The sequence below is a fragment of the Mizuhopecten yessoensis genome, unplaced genomic scaffold (genome assembly GCF_002113885.1).
Source record: "Mizuhopecten yessoensis strain PY_sf001 unplaced genomic scaffold, ASM211388v2 scaffold7015, whole genome shotgun sequence".
NCBI classification, from domain to species: Eukaryota; Metazoa; Mollusca; class Bivalvia; order Pectinida; family Pectinidae; genus Mizuhopecten; species Mizuhopecten yessoensis.
Genome location: NW_018406838.1, coordinates 217,323 through 238,920, shown reverse-complemented (window position 1 = coordinate 238,920; position 21,598 = coordinate 217,323). Strand labels below are relative to the sequence as shown.

At 39.5% G+C, this 21,598-nt stretch overlaps 1 protein-coding gene across 3 annotated transcripts in view; it reads left to right on the top strand.

The window, feature by feature from the left end:
• The window catches only part of LOC110452960 (protein FAM102A-like), a 48,668-nt gene that overhangs the window by 8,095 nt on the left and 18,975 nt on the right, over positions 1–21,598 (top strand). For all 3 annotated transcript variants that reach the window (XM_021501731.1, XM_021501732.1, XM_021501733.1), the window contains exons 2-3: positions 18,041–18,161; positions 21,408–21,598. In XM_021501731.1, the coding sequence (XP_021357406.1) occupies positions 18,041–18,161; positions 21,408–21,598 (312 nt within the window). The remainder of the gene's footprint in view (positions 1–18,040; positions 18,162–21,407) is intronic.

The following is a 21,598-nucleotide window of genomic DNA, read 5'->3' as shown; positions in this document are numbered from 1 at the left end:
GGGGACAGTGTGTTTGATAGAAACAGACCGGCACTGAGGCCATATGTCACCAGCATTTTGAATCTGACTTTTATTTTTACACATGTACAATTGTACATGATTTTTAATTAGGAGAACAGAAGGTTTCATTATATTAAATGGAATGTGTCAGCCAGTTTAACAGTGAACATGTATTAATTATAGAATACTTCAATCACCTAAATGAGCAATCAATGAGATTTATTGATATATTTGACTGTTTGGTACGAGGTTGATACCTCTGAAGTTTTCATATAAACATTCCACATTATTAATTACACTGGACATGTATTTAATCACAAAGCTAGAATTAAAGTATCAGCCCGATAAAGAAATAAGATTGGCTGATTGTTGTCCATTGATTTCCTATTACTTACCATTTTGTAAAGTAAAATCTTGGCCTGAGGGTTTTCTCAATTATATGAATTCAGTTTGTACAGTGAGTTGTATGAGTAAATATTTAAAGAGATTGGATAGAAAATTGAATTTGTTTAATGTTATCATACTAATGAGATAAAATCAAAACTATGTCTGAAGGATAAAGACTGATAACGTTGTTTATCAGACTGCAGTGTGACAAACAAATAAACGCCAGCCTTCTGGCTACTGTTGTGTTTACATCTGGAAATATGCTACATTTACTCTCAGATTCCTATATACATGTACATAATGAGTGCTAAAACATGGCAATGGGGTTTTGGGATTGGGGGCTCCTGTCAGTTTATATGTTCTTCTGTGCACAGTGAAATATCTTCTCCTACAATGTAACTGTAGAAATAGATTTTTTTATCTGTAATGTTCACAACATGGACCCCAAAATCTGTTTGTTTTGTTGATATTTTCATGAAAATATTTTCACAATGTGAACATTTTAGTCTTTATAGTTTGCCAGTGTAACACTATTATTTGGCCTCTGTAATTAATCAACATCTACCTCTATTTATACGCTATAGGTAGTACATACAGGTATAGCAATAGGTTGTACAAAGAAAAGACTGTGTTTAACTTTAGAACCATTTAGTTAAATAATCATCAGAAGTTACATTATTTTTCCAAGTAAGCAGGTTAAATTTGGCTGACCCAAACCTTGGAGTGAGCTTCAGGTTGGTTGGCTCCATTAGTTTAATTTGTAAGGAATTGTTATTGCACTCCACATTAGGTCCAAGTACTATGTCTATATACACCCACTCCAGTACCAACTCGACTGTGTATTGGTGTAAACATTATATATATAAACATAAGAGTAGGCCACAGAGGATCATCGTTCTGCTTAAGATTACTGGTGAATTGATTGTCAACTACAATCTCATGTAAAGCAGTTACTACAAAGAGATTTAAAAATAATAAACTGGTTCCCCCCCCCCCCCCAAATTGGGCAGAGGTGAGGCCCAATAGGGGGAACGTAGTAATAAATGATAAAAATCCTTTATTTTAGGGGGCAGATTGGTGGGTCCCAATAGGGTAAATTGTGATTATTGTTTAAAATCCACCCAAGAAAGTATTTTATGTAATAAGAATAATTTCCCTTGGTTGCTGTATTTATCCAGGTGAGTGATATACAAAATGTAGGCCCACTGGGACTCTTGTTTTTCTTTAGATATTTATATTTTTGTATAGGGGCATGATTTAAAATTAAAAAGTATTGGGTAAGGGATCTATCTGTAGTTTCTAGTGGAACATTCTGTGGTAGCAGTAAAGCTGGGCTCATTAAACTGAGGAGCTCTGTCAGGTATATGGATGTTGCCCGTTCTACTTCCCTTCTGTATGGGCTGTACTGGTAGGTGTGTACTGGTTCACCTCTCAAACCAATGCCACTCCACCAGACCTATGTACAATCAGGCCTTTCTGAGACACAATATCCTCTTTTAGGATTCCTTGAAAAGACTACCTACTAAATATTCGTTTGAAATGTACCACCTATGGCTGTGGTGTGTGATACTTGGATCAAATGATGATAGGGATGGTATGAGGATTTAGACAGATATTTATATTGATAGGAGCCCAGTGATAAGTTTGCGGGACACATCTAATGTACATGTTACTGTACATGTTCCCAGTACATACATATCAAGAAACCCACTAGTCAATATCAAATTGAAAAATGAACATGATAAGGATCTTGTAAATATTAGCACAGGATTACAAACATACAGACCAGGATATTGGGTTAAATTTAAATCAAGCAGTGGTTGTAGAGGAGGTTTTATCTAACATAAAAACAGTTTAAATCTGTGCATTATAAGCTAACATCACTCGAGTGTGGGAAACTGAACAGAGGTTATTGGTGGGACACTGTGTACATGTATGAGCAGAAAATCTGAAGTCTGTTTACACTCACACAACTAAAATGAGTCTGTTTACACACTCACACGACTAAGATGAGTCTGTTAACACTCACATGACTAAGATGAATCTGTTTACACTCACATGACTAAGATGAATCTGTTTACACTCACACGACTAAGATGAGTCAATTTACACTCACAAGACTAAGATGAGTCAATTTACACACACACTACTACGATGAGTCTGTTTACACTCACACGATTAAGATGAGTCTGTTTACACTCACATGACTAAGATGGATCTGTTTACACTCACACGACTAAGATGAGTCAGTTTGCACTCACACGACTAAGATGAGTCAATTTACACTCACACGACTTAGATGAGTCTGTTTACACTCACACGACTAAGATGAGTTGGTTTGCACTCACACAACTAAGATGAGTCTGTTTACACTCACACGACTAAGATGAGTCTGTTTACACTCGCTCGACTAAGATGAGTCTGTTTACACTCACACGACTTAGATGAGTCTGTTTACACTCACACGACTAAGATGAGTCTGTTTACACTCACATGACTTAGATGAATCTGTTTACACTCACACGACTAAGATGAGTCTGTTTACACTCACACGACTAAGATGAGTCGGTTTACACTCCTAATTCTCTGATTAGATACTTACACCTGATTCTCAAAGGAAATTAATACTTTCACCACATAGCTGAGCTACCTGATTTTGATTCGATAAAGGGACGTGCTCTAATGAGAGTGCCCTTAGGAAGTTGAAAAATACTATGAATTATCAATGAAAGTACAGTCGAACCTCTTTATCTCGAAGTCGACGGGGTCGTGGGAAAACTTTGAGTTATCCGAGTATTCGAGTTGTGCGGTTTCATATATTTGACATGAAATTTGCTGTTTGGCAATAGCACTAGCAGTCATTGATTTTTATTAATAGCCAATGCTTATAATCAATCCATGAATGACATAAGTAATCAATATAACAAATACAGGTATGTTATTTTACAACACGCTTTCAAAAATAGAGTAAGTTATTTCTGAAAAAAAATGTACTTTCGTTTAATGAGATAGAAACGGTTAGATCATATTGTTAATCGTTATGAAATATGGCTCGCCTAGTGATTAAATGTTGTTTTGGGCTAATCCTGGCAAAATCTTCCCATTTGTTTTTGCAATTCCGTCAAGTTTTACCTCTGAAGTGTTAAATTTAAAATCAAACTATCCCGCTGTCTCCGACCTCGTACTATACAATGCGGAAATGAGATTGCGCAAGTCTAAAAGAAATCACTGTAATGGAGCGTACGCATAATTGATTCTTTAAAAGTAAACACACACAAACAGATTCTATCGTACATGTACATGTAACATATTGATTCATTAAAGCCAAATATGACACCTGACACCCCGATCCTCAACTCGATGTAATCTACAGCAATTATCGTATTGTTATTAAAATCTCTCGATTGACTTTCAAAGCCATTCTGGCTCCTGTAAAAACATGAACCCGTGAAGCTGTCCTAGGTTGTGATTTTAACTGTGGAAGTCTTTCATGCATGACCACGCTTTGTGACCCAATCATTAAACGGACTTGCAGCAATTACAGACTACTGTTGATCAACATTGATGAAGTTTGTTTTTTATTATGAACAACGATGATTTTATGCTGGTCTACTCACGAAAGATGTTTGTAATCACGGAATGGCAAGATGCCGTAGTTTTGCGTTTTATTTGTATCGGGTAATTGATAAATGACAAAATGAAATTAGAACACTTAGGGGATAGTACGTTGTTTTGATTGGCTATACTGGCGATTAGAATATGAAATTTGGGTTTGAACTCGAGACCGATAGGTCGAGAGTTTAAACAAAGTTTCATGTTCTAATCGCCAGTATAGACACGAAAAACAACGTACTATCCCCATTCTAACACACCTTAACAAATATACTATGCTAATATGTTTAGAAACATTGTATTTCCTTGTACAAAAGTATGTAGTAAAATACTTTGTGACCTGAACTGGCGACGTGTCATTGTGCAGCGGACTGACCAATCGGAAAGAAAATTTCAAAAGTCGGTCATTTGGCCCTGCCCATACTGCCGAGCGCTCGATCTGTATGTTGACGAGGCGGAATATTTGGATTGTTCGTAAACGCCCTGCTACCAAAGTTTATACAACACATTTGGATTAATATTGACCAAGTTCTTACATTTCCATGTCAGTATGTATATCAATCTGTGCTTATCGACAAAATCGGTGATCATTTGTATAGATTTGTGAAGAGTTTTGTGTAAATGCATACGACACATGTGAAATGTTTCATTTGATTTCGGATCTAAGTAGATTCCTTCACACGGATGGAACGAACGTTTCAGAAAAAAATGAAGGTAAGAAAAAGGAATGTGTACTTTTTTACTTTTTCATTTATTCAACATATACATTTCATCGGTCGTTTCTGTTCTGTTGCCTGCTAGCTTTATCAGCGGGATTTCGCTAAGAGGCGAGCTTGACGCCATATTGTTTTGGTTAGAATTGGGGCGTGGCTTAAGTGCGATGGGAGGAGTTTAACATGATTGATCATGATTCTATCGCAGATTAGAACATGGTCCGTATCCAATCAAAACACGCGTTGCAAACGAATCATGTTAGAATATGAAGTAGACGATGTTTTGGTGTTGTATTTATGCTGTTGAAACCAATATCTTACTTCAAGTTTTTCGAGTTTTCAGGGTTCGAATTATCAGAGTTTGATTTACTAAGATAAAGAAGAGATTTGGCTGGGACCAGAGAAATACTTCAAGATAAACAGGGTCTTCGAGTTATAAGAGTTCGAGATAACGAGGTTCAACTGTATGTAAAATTCTGTGATTTTTTGGTTTTATATCAACAGACAATTTTGTCACCAGAATAGTGCTGCTATCAGTTCAGACGTTGAGTTATTGAATGAAAACACAGCGGCGAATTGGAGCAATAAGAAAACTGATATTTCATAATGCTTTATTAATGAAGTATTCAACATGGGAGTTGTAAAACAGACATGCATATCTCTGATGTTGTGGCATAAAAGCTAACCTGCCCCACTCATCATTTACCTGCCTCCTTATCAGGTGTAATACAGCATGTTGATAGAGGTGTGTCAATCATCAGTGTGTGTGATAACATTGCTTTAAGTGAAAATATTGAAAAAGGGCAAAAGGCGGTGTTACTGTACATTGTAATTTCTGACACTGTTGTCATCAGTATTATGCTAAAAGTTGCGGTGTGGTGTTAACGGCAGCTAGTTGCCACACCGACAGAGAGTCGAGTAGGGGTTAACAGTAGCTGCCACCTCCCCAAATTCGAGGGGGTTTTGGTGACATACAAGTACTGGCCTCCATCTCTATAATATCAAATTATTCAGAAAAAATATGTGAGACTCAAATAATTTTGATCACTTGGATTTTGAGTTTTAAACTAAGGGAAGATAAACTAGAGGTGCTGGTAGCCAGTATCTATCCTGGCCTCCTATAAAGAGTTGAGGGGATGTGGTAGCTGTCCCATTCTTGTCACCTTTAGTGGTAGGTATGGGTAGGTGCTGTAACAGGCAGCTGCAAAACCTAATTATCTATTGTGATGAGCATATGTGGAACTATTATGTGGGATTCTCATCACCTAGTATGGAATAAACATCATGGAAATGGAATATATATATGTATAAGGAGCTGTGTTAAATGATTTGGAGGTAGTGTAGCCTTGGAACATCAGTATGATGAGGTGATGATGGTGTGATGTGCAGTCAGGTCTATCAATAAGAGTATATCGGGTAGATCTGGCCTGATAAAGACATGCCCCCTGTGACCTCGTGGCGAAATGATACCTGTATTTGTTGTGGAGGCTGCAGACAGGTCACATGACACTTACCTGGTATTTAGACATTAAATTGTAATCCGATTACAATCTTGACACATTCCTGTCCAGGATCCAGGCAAAGCTTCTGCAGAATGATAACAGATATGTTATCAAAAGTGAAAATAAAACTTACATCATCCTTATTTATTAGTCATTACAGACAATAGTTGAAAGAAAGATTTCTGTATAACTTCAATAGATCCTGGTAAAGATTGTTTTAAACCTTTTAGTGGATGGTACATTGTCTATAATGTCTCATATACAAACATATTACCCAGGTACTCTAATTCTTATCTCAGCTACTATAATCCTGTAGAGATTTTAGAGAAATTATTCATTATTTTTCTTCTATAATGACTGCAAAATTTAAATTAAATGATATAATATGGATGATGAATGTTTATAAGCCATCCTGTATATGTGGCAAACATTTACCCGTAACAAAAATCCAGTATCAAGATATTTAATTGCTTCAAGTTATAGTCGCCACTCTCACATATGGCAAATATTTTTGTAACCATAATCTATAATCAAGCTCTTGGATTTTATATAGACATTATACATAACAAAAACTGACTTTTTTGACTATTAAATAGGAGACAGCTTGGTATTAGATAATGGCTGGATATTTAAATATGACGAAAGTATGAATGATGTGAGGCAGGACATTAATGTAATATGAGTAAACACTTTTGAAGTTTGGTTCACAACAGTCATTTACAGTAAAATGCTAACGTGTCAGCTGTTTCTCTGAGAGAAGTTGAGGAGGGGGTTACATATACCCACGTCTAAAATCAAAGGACGTCCTATATTTTGTTCACCTTTTGTATACGTTGTAATATAAAGTACATTGTACCTGGAATTTGTGTAATGATGTGATACAACAACCGTAGGAGAACTAATGGTGGGTAACATGCTGTGATATATTGAGTTGTATACGTGTTTGTATGATTGTGTATTAATACATGTTGAACCACAGGTACAAGAATAGCATTGTTAAATAAAAATATGATAAACTCACAGTTATACAATTCACTTTATTTAAATGTTGATATATGAGGATCATGATTGAATCCTGAGCTGACAGATATGTTATCTCTGTGTGACATCAGCGGTAGTACACAGGTACAAAACGAGTAATTATCCTGTGTAATAATATATCAACACTAAACTTGACAGTAGGCTTAAAATAACACACAGTGGTAACCTTATACCTAAAACTCAACAGGAGGCCGAACAGTAGGCCCCAAATTTCTTAGGCCAAACACATGACCCTACAGTAGCCTGAGGCCAAACAGAAGATCCATCATTAGTCTTAGGCCAAACAGGAGACCCTTTTATATTGTGTAGTCCTACACTGTGCTGATCAACCGGAGTAGAAGACTAGACAGCAGGCCCTGTAGACTCAGTAGCTATAGTCAGTCATTTATTGTAGTAGGAAACATAGCTCCGTAAGAACTTGTCAGTCGCACTAGGAAGCTAGTTATGTATCTATATTCATACTGATAAGAAATCTAAAGATTAATGAGACAATCAGTTAATTGGAACAGGATGTTAGAGTACAAAGAGGGGGCACCTGTTGTGGCAGGAGTATTTAATGTGTGGTCACAGAGTACATATTAAGGAGGACACATCTTTTGTGGTAGGAGTGTACTCACTGGGGTCACTATAGGGACACTGTAAGGTCACCAGAGAAGGTCAGATCGATGAATACAATGGTAGATGACAAGGTTAGATGATCACATCGTTAGATAAGAATAGATGTGCAATTTATAAAAAGACAGAGTTAGATAAAGATGATGTTAGATGTTAAATTATGAGGGTGCAAGTTAGATAAGGAGGATGGTTAGTACTGTGAGGATGATATAGCATTGTATATAAAATCATCTTCATAGTAACATATATGAGGAGGTTATCATTGTGGAGATGATGAGGCTGTTGTATTTGTCCTGATATACCTACCTTACCCATTTATCTATATATCACTGGTCTATGTTGGGTATGATGGGAGAATGGCAGTGCTGGTTCACCGAGTCACAGCTGAATACACCCAGACATTGTCGTCATGAGGAAATGTGCTGATGAGGCCAACACACACCCTGGTGGCACATTACGTACTGAAAGGCTGACCTATGACTGTATAATGGGTTTTTTGCCCTTCACATCTTAAAAAAGTCACAGACTCAACAAAAGAATAGATATAAATAGGAGATTGGAGTTATTATGTTACTGGTATAAAGTCAGAATAAAATGACCTGTCACATTGACTTTCATGTGTCATATTGGGTGATTGCATATTTTTTCAGGTATGCCCTCTTTTCATTGCTCACATGTATTGAGTACAAATCCAGAAAGCAGTAGTTCATCATTGTGTTAACTTGAAGTTTGGTTAAATAAGATATTAGATATGTAATATCATAATTCCTCAAAAATACAGTATATTAACTTTAGTAAATGATGGATCTGCATGGTCGTCTTTCTCATGACTTTCAATGTTAATGTCAGTATTAACCTATTAAGCATGCAGACATTTAAAGTGAGCTTGTAATTGGCAATCAGGAGTGGATTAGATAGGATAACAGATCCTGCTGGGGTTGTTATACAGCCGATCAGAACCAATGTGAGCTGGCTGATGGTGACCTACTGGTACATCATACTGATGCTAGACTAGACTAATAGACCCCACAGGGTATAGGCTAGTATTACACACCTCCTACACACTAATAGACCCCCCAGGGTATAGGCTAGTATTACACACCTCCTACACACTAATAAACCCCCAGGGTATAGGCTAGCATTACACACCTCCTACACACTAATAGACCCCACAGGGTATAGGCTAGTATTACACACCTCCTACACTCTAATAAACCCCCAGGGTATAGGCTAGCATTACACCCCTCCTACACACTAATAAACCCCACAGGGTATAGGCTAGTATTTTACACCTCCTACACACTAATAGACCCCCCAGGGTATAGGCTAGTATTACACACCTCCTACACACTAATAGACCCCACAGGGTATAGGCTAGTATTATACACCTTTTACATTGTATAGCACATTATTATGGTGTGATGCAAATTTTGTGAAATTGTACAAAAGTGATTATTTTTATTTCACCCGGTCAAGTGTGTCCCATCCATTCATTTGTCATCCAGCCCAAACTTATCTTTTCATGACGTCTTCTCAAGATCAATAAGACCAATTCAAGAGTGTGAGCAGGGTATATACCTTGTATATTTTGTGTGGGCGGGGTACATACCTGGTACATTTTGTGTGGGCAGGGTATATACAGTACCTGGTATATTTTGTGTGGGCGGGATATATACCTGGTATATGTTGTGTGGGCGGGGTATATATACCTGGTATATTTTGTGTGGGCGGGGTATATATACCTGGTATATTTTGTATGGGTGGGGTATATATACCTGTTATATTTTGTGTGCGCTGGGTATATATATACCTGGTATATTTTGTGTGGGCGGGGTATATATACCTGGTATATTTTGTGTGGGCGGGGTATATATATACCTGGTATATTTTGTGTGGGCGGGGTATATATACCTGGTATATTTTGTGTGGACTGGGTACATGTATATGTTCCGGTAGGCCTATGTATAATGTGTGTGCTTGGTACATAGACGAGTAGATAAGCCTCCTCCAGTACTAGCAATGACGGGGAACCATCGTTCTAATACTTATTGTCTACCTATTGCTTAATTATTCATTACTACTTGTTATTTAAATCTAAATATATCATTTACAACAGTTTTTTTCAATCTAAAATCCAGTCCGCATGATTTGCAGGTTAACGAGCTCGAGTATCAATGAAAATATCTTTGACAAATGTGTATATAATTTTCTTATATATATATACAGTGCTCTAATACAGGAGACCCTTACAGCTCTGTACATCAATATTAAATCTTAAATAGTGCACTCAGCCTCAGGGATTTTAATGCTAATATTGACCCAACTGTACGTCTGGCCTGTCCAGTACTTATATGGTACAATGCTGTTCAAGCTTGGTGTTCAAGGTCACTATGATTTGATACATTCACACACTGGCCCATACTTGTACCTGAATGACTGTAAACCTACTCTTAAAAAAATACGTAACAAATGCAAGGACCAAGGACCTTTTACCAATATAAAGAAAAATATAAATGCCTTTCATTTGGCAAACTTTCCAGTTAAAAAAGTGGGTTGTGGGGGTGTTTAAAAAAGTGAGGCCAATGACCGCATTTCTTTCTATTTTACTGTTTAATTATTTTGTCTATTTCTATAGACTTTCAAATTAAAAGTAGTTTAAGGGTTTTTCCTTAAAAGTGTTTGGGGGGGGGGGGGGTTCACATGTTTCTTTATAAGACTTGGATGTGATTGACTTTTTGACCTGTTCACCTTGGCACGGACAGTGGTAGGGGATTCAGCAAATGTAGGCGTGTTTCAGTACTCATTGTCTACCTGTGACATTATTGATTTGTAAACTTCAGGTGTAGTCATCTCCTTAGACAACTGGTAGCAGCTGATATAATGTCAGGCCATCTCCAGCTGACTGGTCTTAGTATAATATTGGACTCAGACAGGCAAGCTTTAAATGCTGGTACAACACTCATCTTGTTGTTTTAGAGCGATTAGTTACAAAAATCTCTTACGTCCACCAGTCTGTGATCATCTCGGTATGGTGGCCACCTCTCTCCAGTAACCACATGTAAATGATTACCACCTATCTATAATTGCCACCAGTATGTGATGACCACCTGTCTATGGTGACCATATGTCTATGATGACTACCTGTCTATGGTGACCATATGTCTATGATGACTACCTGTCTATGGTGACCACCTGTCTATGGTGACTACCTGTCTATAGTGACCACCTGTCTATTGTGACCACCTGTCTATGGTGACCACCTGTCTATAGTGACCACCTGTCTATGGTGACCCTGTTTTGATTCCCTACAAGGAATGCTGTTTGCCTGACTTCCACCAGCACTTTGTGAGTTGATGTAGCTGTTTACCTGCCTGAACATATGTACATCATCAGAATGACATCACTAGAGATGTGTTTTCCAGCACCTGTATCCGAGTGCCTACATAAAGTACATAGAACCATCATGTCATCTAGCTTAATGTCTATCTGATTGGCTGACACACCAACGCGGTTTATAGGGATCAATAAAGGCCACAATAAAATACCTCACAGGACATGCAGAGTGATTCCTTTGATGTAGGGCATGCTTAGAGATCTTGCCATACTGCTACTATATACCATCTACACTGCTACTTATACCGTTCTAGATGAGGTGGCAGCAGATATTTGTAAAGAATTATACCGGAAAGTATTGTTTAAATCATTTAAACTATAGTTTCCCCGTCTCATTTTAGGGTAATATTCCTGTGTATCAGTGAGAAAATATCAGACCTGGACTGATGCTCCCGACAGCATGGAGCCAGAATGCTGAGTTAAGTTATTTCTAGATGAAAATGAAGAGGTTGATTATTTGGAAGATATTGGGTCAGATTTTATTTTTAGGACATTATCAAAAGGCATGAACAGTACTCAAGTGGCATTATGTATGATTGATTTGACATGTATTTTGTGAGATACGAATTTAGAATATGGCTGAATGGAAAGCACCCTGTGTGTTTATCGTATTAAATCTTGATGAAACACGGGTCCAGGTGTTCCTTGTAATAGATGACATGATCAAAACCCATTACTTTCTTACCAGGATGCTTTCTTAAAATGTGTCGCAGCATCATATTCCATTTTGAATACTGGTAAATTGCATTTGTATAGTATATCTAGGCGAGAGATATTATCTGCATAGCTGACTCCACTTATTGTGCCCAGGCTATCACATGTATATACATTACTTCCACAAGGACCAACATAAAAAATATAAAGACAGCCATCAAATTCACACAACAAAACAACGTAATCGTCCAAGTAGGCATGTTGTAATGTGTCATCATCAACATTCCTTACCAAGACCGACAAACAGGCTTTGATACACAACTATCCCGCTAGAGTCATATTTACACCTCTGGTTATTATATCACAGCATGTCATTGATAGGCCAGGATCAGACAATACCCAGACCGCTAGGTAACACAAGGACCACTTAGGGTGGACAAGCAATCCAACACCACCTAATGGTATAACAAATGTGTAAAGTTTGTCTGATAGACCTTTGACCTGTGGCAGATAATCAAGGGATCCTTAGACAAAAGGTTTCAGGTATAACATACATGAACACGATTCAGGTTATACAGGCCTGGTGAACCTCTTGGATCCTGTTCTTGGGGAGGTCATAAGTAAAACTAGTTTTTGTGTAGGATAATGAAAGATAAAGTGTACATTTTTCAACTTCCCCCTGTTGATGTTACCCACCCCGTCACAGATACACTACCCTGTCTCCCTACCCTGTCCCTCTATGGATGTTAACCACCCCGTCACAGATATACTAGCCTGTCTCCCTACCCTGTCCCTCTATGGATGTTAACCACCCCGTCACAGATATACTAGCCTGTCTCCCTACCCTGTCCCTTTATAGGTAACTTCACCCTGTTGATTTTAACCCCCCTGTCACAGATACACTAGACTGTCTCCCCACCCTGTCCCTTTATAGGGAACTTCACCCTGTTGATGTTACCCACCCCGTCACAGATACACTACCCTGTCTCCCTACCCTGTCCCTTTATAGGTAACTTCACCCTGTTGATGTTAACCACCCTGTCACAGATACACTATCCTGTCTCCCCTCCCTGTCCCTCTATAGGTAACTTCACCCTGTTGATGTTAACCACCCTGTCACAGATACACTAGCCTGTCTCCCCACCCTGTCCCTCTATAGGTAACTTCACCCTGTTGATGTTAACCACCCTGTCACAGATACACTAGCCTGTCTCCCCACCCTGTCCCTCTATAGGTAACTTCACCCTGTTGATGTTAACCACCCTGTCACAGATACACTAGCCTGTCTCCCCACCCTGTCCCTCTATAGGTAACTTCACCCTGTTGATGTTAACCACCCTGTCACAGATACACTAGCCTGTCTCCCCACCCTGTCCCTCTATAGGTAACTTCACCCTGTTGATGTTAACCACCCTGTCACAGATACACTAGCCTGTCTCCCCACCCTGTCCCTCTATAGGTAACTTCACCCTGTTGATGTTAACCACCCTGTCACAGATACACTAGCCTGTCTCCCCACCCTGTCCCTCTATAGGTAACTTCACCCTGTTGATGTTAACCACCCTGTCACAGATACACTAGCCTGTCTCCCCACCCTGTCCCTCTATAGGTAACTTCACCCTGTTGATGTTAACCACCCTGTCACAGATACACTAGCCTGTCTCCCCACCCTGTCCCTCTATAGGTAACTTCACCCTGTTGATGTTAACCACCCTGTCACAGATACACTAGCCTGTCTCCCCACCCTGTCCCTCTATAGGTAACTTCACCCTGTTGATGTTAACCACCCTGTCACAGATACACTAGCCTGTCTCCCCACCCTGTCCCTCTATAGGTAACTTCACCCTGTTGATGTTAACCACCCTGTCACAGATACACTAGCCTGTCTCCCCACCCTGTCCCTCTATAGGTAACTTCACCCTGTTGATGTTAACCACCCTGTCACAGATACACTAGCCTGTCTCCCCACCCTGTCCCTCTATAGGTAACTTCACCCTGTTGATGTTAACCACCCTGTCACAGATACACTAGCCTGTCTCCCTACCCTGTCCCTCTATAGGTAACTTCACCCTGTTGATGTTAACCACCCTGTCACAGATACACTAGCCTGTCTTCCCACCCTGTCCCTCTATAGGTAACTTCACCCTGTTGATGTTAACCACCCTGTCACAGATACACTAGCCTGTCTCCCCACCCTGTCCCTCTATAGGTAACTTCACCCTGTTGATGTTAACCACACTGTCACAGATACACTAGCCTGTCACATCAACAATAAAATTACATCACGTCAACAATCTTTCAATGTCACGTCAGCAATGCTTTTAGGCTTTAACGTTAACTGTACATTATGTATATAATAATAATAATAATAATAATAATTCGAGGTTCTTATATACCGCTTTATCACAACCTAGTTGTTATATATATTATATATTGTTATAAATTATTATCCGTGGTTATAGGGCCTTTGCAACCAGCCAATTCCTTTCTCAACTCCCAGCTGGGGAGCATACAGCCAGAGCTGCCATTTCGGCGCTAACAGCTAGCATTCAACAATTTTAGCACTGCCCAACCATGTACTCATTTACAGCTGAGTAGACTGGAACAAGCGAAGTAAAGTATCTTGCTCAAAGATACAACACAGTGCCGTGCAGATCATGTAATATATGATACACAATGGGTGAGCAGGTCAAAAGAAAAAGAATCATTCACTCCTTTGGAGGCTAGCTAGTGAACTCTCAATCCTCTGGGAAAGATTCATAATATAAGTTGCCAAACACTTAACATACAAAGCCTCATGTTTGACATCTTAACAATCTTCCCCATCAGGATGAGATTCCCCTATCTCACCCCTAAGGGGATGAGAGATTATATTCATCACACCACAGATGATGCAACCCTGTTGCTGTTAACTACCCTGTCACAGATACACCAGCCTGTCACAGATACACCAGCCTGTTACAGAAACCCCAGCCTGTCACAGACCCCCCAGCCTGAAACAGATACCCCAACCTGTAACAGCTACACCAACCTGTCTCCCCACCCTGCACGGATACACCCAGCCTGTCACAGATACACCAGCCTGTTACAGATACACCAGCCTGTAACAGATACACCAGCCTGTCACAGCTACACCAACCTGTCTCCCCACCCTGTCACAGATACACCAGCCTGTCACAGATACACCAACCTGTCACAGATACACCAACCTGTCACACCACCCTGGCACAGATACACCAGCCTGTCACAGATACACCAGCCTGTAACAGATACACCAACCTGTCCCAGCTACACCAGCCTGTCACAGATACACCAGCCTGTCTCCCCACCCTGTCACGGATACACCAGCCTGTCTCCCCACCCTGTCCCAGATACACCAGCCTCTCACAGATACAACAACCTGTCTCCCCCCCCCCTGTCACAGAAACACCAACCTGCCACAGATACACCAGCCTGTCTCCCCACCCCGTCACAGATACACCAGCCTGTCACAGATAAACCAGCCTGTAACAGATACACCAACCTGTCACAGCTACCCCACCCTGTCACAGCTACCCCAGCCTGTCACAGATACCCCAACCTGTCACAGATACACCAACCTGTCACAGCTACACCAACCTGTCACAGAAGATACACCAACCTGTCACATATACACCAGCCTGTCACAGATACACCAAACTGTCACAGATACGCCAACCTGTCACAGATACCCCAACCTGTCCCAGCTACACCAGCCTGTCACAGATACACCAACCTGTCTCCCCACCCTGTTACACCAGGGGTAACACCATCCTGATAAATTAACCATGCTCTCACACCACTTTCAGAGATCACCACCTTGTCACAGATGCATCACCCTGTCTATGAGCCAATTTCTGCTGTTGATGTACAATGGCTATGCAGGGCCACGATAAGCCAATTTCATCCAGGGGAGGGTGTTTGATATATAATGGGATTTAACTCGGTAGAAATTAAGTTCTGCAAATGAAATTTTACTGCTGCAACCCAAAGAAGGAATTTGATAATTGTGTTAAAAAGCTGACAGTAATGGAGGGTGTTCATGATTAGTTTGACTCTAATCATTGCGTTGTTGCATTACCTTAATTATCACTCACAGTGTACAGCCAGGGAAACTACATGTAATGTCAGGTTACACATATACCCTACTGTACAGCTGGGTATATATGTAGACTACATCTAATGTCATGTTACACTACCCTACTGTACAGCTGGGTAGACTACATGTAATGTCAGGTTACACATATACCCTATTGTACAGCTGGGTATACGTAGACTACATCTAATGTCATGTTACACTACCCTTCTGTACAGCTGGGTAGACTACATGTAATGTCAGGTTACACATATACCCTACTGTACAGCTGGGTATACGTAGACTACATCTAATATCATTTTACACTACCCTAGTGTACAGCTAGGGTTGTACAGCCAGGGAGACTATTGTTCATGAAACTATTGACAAATTTCTTCTCATTGCTTGTCAGTGCAGTGTTTGTGATGAAGGCAAGAGGGAGGCAACACTCCATCAATTACTTAGATGTTCACTAACTAGATCTGACACAATTAGTTGGGCTATACTATAGATGCTGATGGGGTCCACTTTCTCCACTTTCCTTGCAGGGTAAGAGAGCCCTAACAGCACTCATTGTAATACTATTGATACGTAGTCCCTGCCCTGATGAAAGAGGATTTTAAGGATGAATACTTCTGTCGAGTCATTCTTACACTAATTACATGGTGGCAGAAGAAGGCAGAGTATTCTGTTACAGAAGCAATGTCAGGGATACCAGAGATACTGGGTTATATACTATAGTAGAAACATTTGAAATAGTAAACTTCTGTTTACAAACATTACTGCTTGACTTTATACAGACATCCTATAAAAATACATAACTTCTACTTTGAACAATTTATTACTTCTAACATTCATTAATAATGCATATTTGTAAATTCTTCTTCTTTAAAATAATACAATCTGGGTGTATCAATTGCTGAATGGGTATACATGTACATGTCATTATAAGGCAGGGTCTTCCTTGGTAAAGATGTACTGTGTGTAAGAATGTACCCTAATCCTGATCATCACCCACACCATACGTTGCTATGATCTCCAAAATCCAGGCCCGCTTCATCTACTAAACTTTGATGAGGTTTTCATATCTTTATTTTCAAAACCTACCACGAAAAGCAGATGGCTAATATTTATCTTCTAGGTTTGAACAGGAAATATTGTATGTTGGGTATTGGTAACTAGGTGGACACAAGATTGATCTTGTTTAGGCTTAGAGTTGCAGCTCAGATCCAACATTTATACAGGGAGATATGAGAAATGCCAGCAGTATAAGTGCTTTTACACTGTAACACATAGCCGGTCCTTTGAACTTATCACTGGCCATGTTGGCAGCTTGTCAGCTGTCGGGGGAGAATCCAGGAGCAGCCCACTGTAATGTTATACACAGCTTTTATGTTATATGCACAAAACAATTAGGTAGAACATTTCTCTAATCAATCCTTATGTACAATATCTAGTGACCGTATCTCCAAGGTAATGGAATCTGATAAAGAATTTGGGCGTTACCATAATATTTGTAGGTTTTCCTGTAATATTGTGACCATATAGACATATACCTCAGATACAATGTGTACTAATGTGTTTTGTTAAAATCGAAGGGGAAAAGGTACTAAGATATACTGTAACATTATCACACTTGAAAACAGTACTGGTAATTTTATACCCCAGCCCAAAGTGATGCGTTGAGATTTTTGCATTTATAGGTCACTTATAATTATGGCCAAAGAACTGCAGCAAGCTAGGGTCAAGCAACGTGACATGCTCATGCTTGGAGGACAACATGTTGCAGGACTTTCTATGTTACCTTTAACTTTGATCGTGGCCTCTGGGAGGTGCTCGAGCAGGGTAGACGTATGAGCAGGGTATTCATGTCCTATAGCTGGCACATTTCTGGTCACTAATTGCTTAAGAGTACTTTTACTTCATCACATCAAAAACACAGGGTGCTCTATGTAACATTACACTGCAGACAAACTGTTCTGATATATAACTTGACACTTAGTTGTATTGTAAACCGTTGATACTTGTAGGCAGGACATCACCAACAACTGTGTGAAATGGAAGGCTCCATTCAGTTTCCAGTGTAAGATGACTGCCAATGCTAACACCGGGTCACTTGATGAGTGTAAATGTCGCATCTCCATCCGCAGGGTAAGTGTATACAATTGAGTCTTCATATCAACAGGTAGGTGTAAAGTAATGAGTCTCCATATCCTGTGTAAGTGTATAATATTGAGTCTCCATATCCTCAGTGTAAGCATATAATATTGAGTCTCCATATCCTCAGTGTAAGTGTATAATATTAAGTCTCCATATCCTCAGTGTAAGTGTATAATATTGAGTCTCCATATCATCAGTGTAAGTGTATAATATTGAGTCTCCATATACTGTGTAAGTGTATAATATTGAGTCTCCATATCCTCAGTGTAAGCGTATAATATTGAGTCTCCATATCCTCAGTGTAAGTGTATAATATTGAGTCTCCATATCCTCAGTGTAAGTGTATAATATTGAGTCTCCATATCCTCAGTGTAAGTGTATAATATTGAGTCTCCATATCNAACCCTAGAGAGTTGATACGAACCCTTTTTATCCGGGCTACAGGAAGTATTAGTGTACATTATAACTGAACCCTAGAGAGTTGATACGAACCCTTTTTATCCGGGCTACAGGAAGTATTAGTGTACATTATAACTGAACCCTAGAGAGTTGATACGAACCCTTTTTATCCGGGCTACAGGAAGTATTAGTGTACATTATAACTGAACCCTAGAGAGTTGATACGAACCCTTTTTATCCGGGCTACAGGAAGTATTAGTGTACATTATAACTGAACCCTAGAGAGTTGATACGAACCCTTTTTATCCGGGCTACAGGAAGTATTAGTGTACATTATAACTGAACCCTAGAGAGTTGATACGAACCCTTTTTATCCGGGCTACAGGAAGTATTAGTGTACATTATAACTGAACCCTAGAGAGTTGATACGAACCCTTTTTATCCGGGCTACAGGAAGTATTAGTGTACATTATAACTGAACCCTAGAGAGTTGATACGAACCCTTTTTATCCGGGCTACAGGAAGTATTAGTGTACATTATAACTGAACCCTAGAGAGTTGATACGAACCCTTTTTATCCGGGCTACAGGAAGTATTAGTGTACATTATAACTGAACCCTAGAGAGTTGATACGAACCCTTTTTATCCGGGCTACAGGAAGTATTAGTGTACATTATAACTGAACCCTAGAGAGTTGATACGAACCCTTTTTATCCGGGCTACAGGAAGTATTAGTGTACATTATAACTGAACCCTAGAGAGTTGATACGAACCCTTTTTATCCGGGCTACAGGAAGTATTAGTGTACATTATAACTGAACCCTAGAGAGTTGATACGAACCCTTTTTATCCGGGCTACAGGAAGTATTAGTGTACATTATAACTGAACCCTAGAGAGTTGATACGAACCCTTTTTATCCGGGCTACAGGAAGTATTAGTGTACATTATAACTGAACCCTAGAGAGTTGATACGAACCCTTTTTATCCGGGCTACAGGAAGTATTAGTGTACATTATAACTGAACCCTAGAGAGTTGATACGAACCCTTTTTATCCGGGCTACAGGAAGTATTAGTGTACATTATAACTGAACCCTAGAGAGTTGATACGAACCCTTTTTATCCGGGCTACAGGAAGTATTAGTGTACATTATAACTGAACCCTAGAGAGTTGATACGAACCCTTTTTATCCGGGCTACAGGAAGTATTAGTGTACATTATAACTGAACCCTAGAGAGTTGATACGAACCCTTTTTATCCGGGCTACAGGAAGTATTAGTGTACATTATAACTGAACCCTAGAGAGTTGATACGAACCCTTTTTATCCGGGCTACAGGAAGTATTAGTGTACATTATAACTGAACCCTAGAGAGTTGATACGAACCCTTTTTATCCGGGCTACAGGAAGTATTAGTGTACATTATAACTGAACCCTAGAGAGTTGATACGAACCCTTTTTATCCGGGCTACAGGAAGTATTAGTGTACATTATAACTGAACCCTAGAGAGTTGATACGAACCCTTTTTATCCGGGCTACAGGAAGTATTAGTGTACATTATAACTGAACCCTAGAGAGTTGATACGAACCCTTTTTATCCGGGCTACAGGAAGTATTAGTGTACATTATAACTGAACCCTAGAGAGTTGATACGAACCCTTTTTATCCGGGCTACAGGAAGTATTAGTGTACATTATAACTGAACCCTAGAGAGTTGATACGAACCCTTTTTATCCGGGCTACAGGAAGTATTAGTGTACATTATAACTGAACCCTAGAGAGTTGATACGAACCCTTTTTATCCGGGCTACAGGAAGTATTAGTGTACATTATAACTGAACCCTAGAGAGTTGATACGAACCCTTTTTATCCGGGCTACAGGAAGTATTAGTGTACATTATAACTGAACCCTAGAGAGTTGATACGAACCCTTTTTATCCGGGCTACAGGAAGTATTAGTGTACATTATAACTGAACCCTAGAGAGTTGATACGAACCCTTTTTATCCGGGCTACAGGAAGTATTAGTGTACATTATAACTGAACCCCGAAGAGTTGGTTTTCGACCCTTTTTACCCAGGGTACAGGGATTATATTATATTGGTATGCAACCATTTTTCTATAACTGTCAGTGTCAGTGTTACTGAACAATGCATCATTCCTACATACATCAGAATACAGTGCTCTGACTAATAATGATAAACATGTGTTGGCTGCCTGCTGTCCCTGCTGATTTGTAGTGGTGTAGGATGTAGTGGTCCCAGGGTATAGAGACCACAGTTACCAGGTATCATTGTCCACCTGGGATTCATATGATAATCAGTAACAAGGCCAACTTTATAAAATTAAGGATTTCATCCATCATCTTACCCTATCATTGATAGTAATCAAATTAGTTCCCTTGATCCATCATCAATCCTTCTGCCTATCTGTATTTTACTATTCACCAATATTCTTTTCATATAGATTGTATATGTAGCTATACTATTTGGAAAACACAGACCATACAAGTGATTAGAGCAATTGACTGTGGTACTCGTTTAATGGTGATTAATAAATACTTGCCAACAGTATGTGTACTTTATGGACTAGGAAAGTGTATTGACTACATGTATTACATTTTCTAGGCTAGAAATGGCTGAGTGGTGATGAAACTTATACATATCGTTACAGCTGCACGATTTCAACCAATATTGGCCCATTTTGAATCTCATAATGGTTATGATAAACACAAGTGACAGAGGTGACTACAATCGTACGATAAGGTAGAGGATAGCCATGAAACAAAATGTTCAATATGTGATTAATATGACCTTTGATTGACCTTGACCTTATGTAGGAACTGAAGGGAGGGAAGACATACCAGAAGCTGGGGTACAAAGATGTAGATCTGGCAGAGTATGCAGGGTCAGGCTGTCAGACGAAGAAGTTCCTTCTGGAGGGTTACGACTCCAAACACCGGCAGGACAACTCCGTCATAGAAGTTACCGTGGAAATGTCTCTGGTGTCTGGAGACCCTGTGTTCAAAGT